Genomic DNA, 8,586 nt, shown 5'->3' on the forward strand with positions numbered 1-8,586 from the left:
CTGTTGACTGGAAGTCTCACAGATAACACGGACATTCAACACATATTTTGTATGTCACACGAATTACGTACTGTATCCTTACAATGAAGTAAGCTAGAGGAAAGCAAATGTTATTAAGAAAACGATAAGGAAGCGGAAAGACGTTTACAGTACTGGACTGTGAAAAAAATCCATGTAAAAGTGGGCATGCACTGTTCAAGCCTATGCAGTTCAAGGCTCCGCCGTGTATCCGTTGAATGAATGCGCGTCTGAAGGCTCCGGTGTGCGCAGAGTACGGTACTGGTTTACTTTGGTTTCTACCTACAAAGTTGTTCCGTAGAGCTGTAAACCATGTGAGGAATTCCAGTTCTAGAAGCCTCCGCTCTGAACACCTTTCTTTTGGCCTCACAGAACAAATAAGTTAGTGGCAAGTGCTGTGTGGCCACAGCCAAGTCACATGCTTCTGGTCCAGGCTGGACAATGATAGCATTTACTTTCCAAACAAACTACCCAAGAAAGGGGAGCAAAGCAGAAAGACAAGAGTAGGTGACTGGGACAATAAGAAGAGAGTAAAAGAGCTAGGGTAACAGTGAAAATGTTTCACGTGGTTTTTCTCTGGTTTTCCTTTAGAAAAAGCTAGCATATTGCCATGGGCTGTGTGGGTGAGAATGAAGAGGCCCAGATGAGGGTTTTGCTTTAACCCACTAGATCCTTCTGTGTGGATGGAAGGCTGCCTACCCTCTCAGAGCTCCCTTTCCATCTATAATGTGGGGCTTACCTTTTACTCGCCTCAGGTTCGGAAACATGGATACATGAGACTTTTAACACAGTTGTGGGCAAAAAGGGGCGAAGGGGAGTGGGAGGTACAGGCTTCCAGTTACGGAATGAATAAGTCACGGGGATGAGAGGTACAGCACAGGGAATATAGCCAGTGACGTAGCAATGGCATCGTATGGTGACAGATGGGAGCTACACTTGCGGTGAGCACAGCATAAGGTATAGATTCGTCCAATCAGCATGCGGCACACCTGGAAGTAGTGTAACATCGTGTGTCAACTATCCTTCAATTTTTAAAATGTACAGTTCTGGGAAAATGTCACATTTATTTTAAAATATGCTTACAATTTTTGTTTTCTAAATACCTTCTTTTACCTTTCTTTTGTTTCCTAGAATGTATGTAGAGTCAAGATAAATGAAAGAGGCGGGTTTTTTTTTTCATACTTTCACTGCCTTGATATTTATTGAGTTCCCTAAGGCCCTGAGAGATCTGATTGGATGTTGCAATGTTATGTGCTTGGTGAAGTAAATTCTTAAGAAAAATAGTTAATTTCCTTGATCATCAACTTGATTTATTACAGAAACACATTTAGCCTTCTCTTTATTTTTAAACCTTTTCTTCTTTCCTTGTTTCTTTTTGTTGATATTATTTTCCCTGCTTCTTCACAGTTCTAATCAAATTTATATCCACCTGTAGCGTGAATAATTTGGAAGCTGGTATGCTGTGTGGCCATAGGTAGTCCCTGTTCTTTTTTGGTGTTAAGACTGCTTGATCATTTACTATATAAATATGGAGAGTATAAAAAAATATTCTGGAAGGCTTAGTCCAAAACATTCTGAAGAAGTAGAGTATTGACTTTTGGGATTCTCAGTTCACTCATACTGCTTATTTCCTTTGTCAGAGAGAATCAGCTAGTCAAGGCACACTGGCCCCAAAGTATCTAGAAGCAATGGCTGTAATTGAACGCACACAGGAGAAGCTGATGTAAGTATGAGGCTCCACGATGGTAACAACAAAGATTGCCGGCCAGGAGGTTTAGCTGAGAAATCCACACTTCGTGGCTTACCTGTGTTTCTTCTGCTCCCTTTATCCTCACTAGTTGGTTGGGTATCTCCAAGTCTTCTGCTAATGGCAAGGAAGTACACTGCTTCCACAGGAACATCCGTCCTCGCCCACGGTGGAGATGGAGGGAGGGAACGTGTGTGTATGTGGGGAGTAGGGTATTAGGAGGGTCTATTCAGTGTGTTTCTAAGAGATGAGCTAGAGACGGAGCTGGGAGAAATACTCTGCAAGAAAGAATGCTACATAACCCCAAGAGTAGGAAGGGCGATATAGTCAAGATGGTCGTGAGCGCCAAGAGAAGAGCACAGCCATGTAGACATATAACACGCACTCTAGGAATTAAGAGGCACGTTTCAGATTGGTTTTATTTACTGTCAGATCTGGTTTTAGAGGTACTGGAAAAGAAAGGACACTATTGATTTAGTATGTTGGATCACATCAATGAAGAGGAGCCAAAATTAGCTACTGAAAAAGGGGTTCCTTGGCTGTTGACGAGAAATCCAAATACCCAAAGTCAGATTTCACTAAGAAATTATAAGTATGTTGCATCCTTCTTTTTTTAAGTTTTATGTTATTTTTTGAGAGACAGAGAGAGACAGAGCATGAGCAGGGGAGGGGCAGAGAGAGAGGGAGACACAGAATCCAAAGCAGGCTCCAGGCTCTGAGCTGTCGGCACAAAACCTGACGCAGGGCTCCACCTCACAGACCGCGAGATCATGACCTGAGCTGAAGTCGGACGCTTAACCAACTGAGCCACCCAGGGGCCCCATAAATATGTTGCATTCTTAAATCACAGCATGACTGCCACTCTGATATTGCCATCCAAGTAGCTTCCAGGACCCCAGTTCTGGGTTAACGATTGATGCTGCTGCCTCCCTTCTTTGTACGTTTTGGATGGACATATCTAATTCTACTGCCTCTTCTAGATTATGTGTTCCTATTCATGAAAGATACTTTTTCAAACCTTTCCATTTTGTTGTGTTTTCTCTGGCCTTTGTCCACATCAGAGAGTTTGAAAGCAGAGCCAGACAAGCAGAGGAGAAGTTTGAGGAGGTAAATGAGAAACTTCATCATACCCTCATAAGAAATAAAGAACTAGAGAGGGAAGTAGAGGATATTTTGATAAGGTCTCAAGAGAGGGAGGCTGAAACACGAAGAGAAGAAGAAAATGAAAGAGGAGGAGAAGAAGAAGAAAAAGAAGAAGAGGAAGAAGAAGGAAACAAGGCAGTAGAATGTTCCTCAAAGTCTCTAAAGAAAGGTGAGGCTTGCTTTCTCATTTTGCTTTATTAAGGTTTTACTAATGAAATGAGACTTGTTTGGGTCTCAAATTTGTTTGGGTCACAAATATCTTAGAAGAATATTAACATATTTAGTGATTTACTGGTTCATACTTTTCACAGGAATGCACATACATTTAACCATGTTACTGTCTTATGTGGACAACTCACAAAAAAGAAACCCAAACGACTAACAATTGCCGACAATAAACTAACATGAGATACAATTTTTACTTCTAAAACTGGCAAAGAGTTTTAAAAACAAAAGAACATAATGCTGATCAGAAGGGGCAAAGTAGTTCGTTTTACAGATGATACTCGTGGTTGGATAGACATATAGCTCTTTGAGAAAATAATTTGAAGGTATGTATGGATATGCCTTTAAAACATGCATATACTTTGACCTCTGACTGAGTAATTTTACCCTTGAGAATCTAGTCCAAGGAAATAATCCTAAATATAGAAAAAAAGATTAATGCACAAAGATGTTCAATGTATCATTGTATATAATAGAAACAACCTACCTCCAATCATGGAAGAAGGGTTAATTAATAATGCTATACTAATATGCTTGAATATTATACCACTATTAAAATGGTTTATAATGACATGGGAAGTTCTTATATTTAAATATCAAATGTAAGGAAACAGGATATGACACACTTTTTTACAGCATTATTTAACTCTTATTTAAAGCGTTTTTAAACTCTTTTTTAAAAAAGACCAGAAGGAAATTGTGTCCAAATATTGACACACATTGTCTCTGGTTGATGGAGGTTTATGGGGAATTTTGAGTTTAGTTTTTGATACTTGTTGCATTTCCTATGATGAAAATTATTCTTCTACAGGAATTATTATTATTCTACAGGAAAAGAGTTAACTCTTTATTTTCTGGTCTCTAATTAATGCTATAACCTGCCCTCAAGCAGTTTCCCGTATCCCCAGTTTTGGAGGCTATTTTTTGATTTTTGTCTTCATCTTCCACCTGTGGTCTCATCCCAGGACAGCTGCTAGTATAAGGGATAGCACCGGGAACATAGCTACTTGCTGTTTTCTTTGGTCACTCCTGGCTTCACCTACACCCCCAGCGAAAGCAGTAGGTTAGCCGGTGCCCCACAGCCTCCCGCCCACGTGTGCTGTATCCGTACTGTCACCAGACTGAGCTCAGTTTCTCTCTTTCTGTTAACTGTCCACTAGTAAAACGCTGATTATTCCAAGTGTGACAATCCTTTAGCTTTACGTTTGACTATAAGTGAGATAGTATTCATGGATTAAAAATTTTTCATCTTACACTGTGTAATTTTATCCTGACGGCTTGCAAACTAGACTTTTTCCAGATTACGGAATAATAAATATGCAAACCATGCCAAAGGCTTTCGCGTTAACCTGGAGAGGTTACCTCAGTATGGAATGAGTGACTTTGTTTCTCTCGATTTCCATAAAGATCGTGGGGATGAGGTTAAATCCAGAATAGAAAAAGTATTAATAGTTTTAAGTAGAGGATGACTGTATACAGTGTATCCCCAACCTATAAACAATTACCTACACAAACATAGCCACCCTGCCCCTTCCTTCCAAATACCCCTTCAGAGTCATTGTCAGGGGGGCTCAAAAGTGGAGGATGAGAAGCTTTGCAAGGCTTAGGAGAGTTGGCTCCTAAGCCTGGCAGTCCGCACACCATGCGGGAGACCTGACCACTTTCCCCGGAAAATCCATAAATTGGACATTCCTTAGGGTGAGCAGACAGCTCCTTTGAAAAATGCAATGAGACCAATGTGGGACTTGTATGGCACATGCAGTGTCATATTTGTGTTAGATGGAGCATGAGATCACCTTCCCCAAGAGATGGGCTGCGAAGGGACGCTTACACACGGTAAAAGGACGAGGCTTGTGCACGCTGGGTATGGGGAAGATCTGGACGGAGTAGGAGACACATTTGTTTTTGTTTTATGTCAGTATTTTTCATATTTGGCAAATCATTGTGCTCTGAGCTGTGAATGAAGACAGGAATCGAGAGGGAAGTTGACAAAGATGAATGGTGGCTTAGTCTCTGATCTCAGCGAGGCCTGCCTCGGTTAGGAGCTGGGAGCTGGGAGCCGGGAGATACACTAGGAGCAAGACGAGGGCGTGAACAAGAGGACCGAATGCAGGATGAGGTGGCAGCAGCCAGTCGGAAGGATCTGAAGTGAGAAGCCTGGTGTCATGGAGCAGCCAGGGAGAGCCGGCTTGATGGCAGGAGGCCCCCTGCACCCGTCCCGAGGGCGGCGCTGGAGTAGGGTCTGTGTGCAGGAGGCGGGGAGACAGCAGTGCAGCGATGGATGGGGATTCTGGATCCTGGCTCTATTTGAATTTTTTTTTTTCCCTGCCAGTCTCGGGATATGTATAGGAAGGAAGAGGAAATCCCTCTCCTTGACCACATAGTCCTCTTTTCCGGGACCCAGAACTCAGGTGACTAGCTGGCTGCACTTTAACTTTGGGAAAATGTGCTCTGAATCCCAGTAACCAACTTAGAGTCAAATTTGGGGTAGGTACATTGCCTGTTTGTAGCTTGGGAGGTACTCAGGCAGAATGGAATTTTTTAAACACTGTGTGAAGTTAAAAGTCCTCCGTAAATATTAGATGTCGTTACTACAGTATTCTAATTGTTTTTGTCTTTTCAGAAGCGCAGCGCAAGGAGGGTCTTCTCAACCCTAAGTCCAGGACCCGGACTAAACCCAACTATAAGACCAAACCCAAGTAACATCCTCAGGGTGCTGGGCTTCAGCATGGCTGCCCTCACCGATACCCGTGTGCTACCGAGCTGACAGTGTGGCTCGATCCGAGGGACTTCCTGCGCAACAGCTACTGCAAAGGCCGCGAATATTTTGTTTTTCCAAGTCGCAGCAGTGGCTGGAGGGAATAAGTGCATTAGCTTATTTCCCAGATTAAAAATAGCTGGTGCGAAAGTTTGCTAGCCTCTTCAGCTGAGTTCCTAACAGAGGTCCGTGAAAAGTATCAGTTACTGTCAAGAAAATAATGCTTTTTGAAGACTCTGAACTCTGCAAAGAAGAGTGGCAAATAAAAAGCATTATTTTTTCGATTTAAAAGAGGGGAGCCTGACAAGGCTCTCAGGTTTCTGCAGCATTTTCAGATTTCTTATGATTTCGGGCATCCTTATGATTTATTTGATTTTCACAACACCACCACAAAGTAGGTCGGGGAGATACTATTATCCCCATTCCTCAGAAGATGAAACTGAGGCCCCAAAGGGTTATACGACTCCCCACGGTCACAGAACTGATCGGTGTCAGGGCCCCCAGCTTACTGGACCTGTGTCCAGATGTTTGACAATGGTGATGGAACACCAGGCCATTGTTCAGGTGGTTTCCTTCACAGGGAAAGGACGGAAGGTCGTTACTGAAATTTAAGAATATTGCTGAAGATTCACCCAGAATCTCCATTTTGTGCTTCAATCGCCTCACATATCTGATCTGTTCATGACCCTGGATCCACATAGGCACTAGAGATGGACTAACTTGCAAAAATGAGTTGCAAGTGACAAATGGACATTCTGGGCGGTCACTCAGCAAGGACTCCCTCCTACCTCACTGCTCCTGGTACGCTCGCACTTGCTCTGATCTCGGGCCCCAAACACCTGTGCTGAGATTTCTGTACCTGCTTTGGCTCCGCGTATTTGGTGTTCCTTTGGATTCATCTCCTGGAATTTTGGACCTTTGCCTGTTCCTTACTCCTCAGAAACCCCGTGACCCAGAGTCCCCAGCCTTTGTCAGCCCAGTCGCTGGCCAGGCCTACGTCTGGCCACCATCAAAGTGTGGGTAGGATGAGTTTCAAGAATGCGTGGGGTCTACCGAAGCCTGCGGGATGGCTCTAAGTCTGAGGGAAGAAAACGGGACTTCAGACAGTTGGCTGTGTTTGTGGCTCAGCCGAAAGCCAAAGCTGATGTTCCCACTTACAGCTCATTTGCTGGGGCAGAGCCAGCCCTACCCTTTTGCTTTCCCAGAGATTCTAGATGATTCTAGCAAATTTGGAGGCTTCTTGGTGGGATTTCAGAATACTTTTTAATTAAGTTCCCACTTTGCAGCAATGAGTGGTCATTTCCGTGCAAATCAGCAGCCCCCATCCCTGAACACGAGAGCCTTGCCCCTCAGAACACGGCAGCTCCATCAGGTGCAAGGCTCCATCTCTAAAGGCCAGAGTTATGGCTGCTGCCACAATTAGAATGAGACGTTTGGCACCATGCACCTAGCTGGGTGGTTTGCTTGCGAGCCACAGAAACCCACTCTTGCAAACACACGAAAGTGTGTTGGGGAGCCCAGGGGGTAGAGGGAAGTCTTAAAGAGCCAGGCCAGGAACAGATGGGACCAGACAGTTTTAGATTTCAGGAGCAAGAACTGCTTCACCATGTGCCCCAGTTGCTGTCACCAAACAAACTCCAGTCGTTTCTTCCGTCTTTAAATGATTGTGCTAAAGTCTGAGTGAGAGAAAGGCTACCCTGTGGTCACAAACCACCCCGTGGATGTACCAGTGGTGGCAAGAGGATGTCTGGGATCTCTAGCTGCCTTAAAGGGAAGGGAGGACACCTTGCTCTACTCTTCCACCAAAACAGATCACAGTATGGGGAAAGGAAATGCCCAGAAGACAATGAGGTTGGTGGTAAGAGGGCATAAGGGATGTGAAGTGGGTTAAAGAACAAAACGTGTGCTACAGGAAAGGCGTCTGCACCGGTGCTCCCTAACAGCCTGGGCAGCTCCGTTTTCCCAAAGAGCTGACTTGTGGGCAGTTTGAGATAGTCCTCAAGACCTTGCCACACCTTCTCAGAGTGACCTTTGAGATAGTCCTCAAGACCTTGCCACACCTTCTCAGAGCTGGGCTCCCGAGAGGCCAGCCGCTCTGCTCGGATGTCCAGACAAAGGCGTGCTGACCTCAGCTCCAGAGAGCTGGCCTGACCCTCCCGGAGAGGAAACTGGATGGGCCTCATCGTACTCCTCTGTGTTCCCCCTACCCCCCAATCTCAGTGCCTCTGTACACCTTGACAACAAATGCTTGAAATCTTGAGGTGGGATTCTAATACAAGAGACCCCGTGCGTTAAGTTCTTCAGCTGGTCCCGTCCAAGAACCACCGCCCTGGGGGCGGGAGCTACTGGCCGTCAGGGCTACCTTTGAAGCATGGGGGCAACCTATGTAGGGGGCCAGTCTTCTGTTTGTGTACAGCTTGGTCACTGTCATTTAGAGCTGCTGGGGTAAAACCAGAAAACAGTAATAGCCGTTTGCTGAGGATTTACTTGGCGTCATCACTGTGCCAAGCACTTCGTATATTATCTCATTTAATCACAACACTTCTGTGATGTGGGTCATACTTTTATCCTCATTCCTGTCAGGACAAGTAGCGTGTTTAAAGCTAAACATCTAGTGAGTGACCAAATCTGGTACGTCTAACAGCCGAGCACAGGCTCTCAGCTACAGTGCTATACTGCCTCTCCACATCAGAAA

The 8,586-nt window shown here is 44.6% G+C and overlaps 1 protein-coding gene across 3 annotated transcripts in view; it reads left to right on the forward strand.

Moving 5' to 3' along the window:
- Positions 1-6,045, forward strand: part of AXDND1 (axonemal dynein light chain domain containing 1) — an 88,238-nt gene extending 82,193 nt beyond the window's left edge. For all 3 annotated transcript variants that reach the window (XM_042976478.1, XM_007096244.3, XM_042976479.1), the window contains 3 exons: positions 1,659-1,741; positions 2,827-3,077; positions 5,757-6,045. In XM_042976478.1, coding sequence (XP_042832412.1) covers positions 1,659-1,741; positions 2,827-3,077; positions 5,757-5,836 — 414 coding nt within the window. In that variant the 3' untranslated portion in view covers positions 5,837-6,045. The remainder of the gene's footprint in view (positions 1-1,658; positions 1,742-2,826; positions 3,078-5,756) is intronic.
- Positions 6,046-8,586: the final 2,541 nt, after the last annotated feature.

Source organism: Panthera tigris, chromosome F3 (assembly GCF_018350195.1).
Source record: "Panthera tigris isolate Pti1 chromosome F3, P.tigris_Pti1_mat1.1, whole genome shotgun sequence".
Lineage (NCBI taxonomy): Eukaryota > Metazoa > Chordata > Mammalia > Carnivora > Felidae > Panthera > Panthera tigris.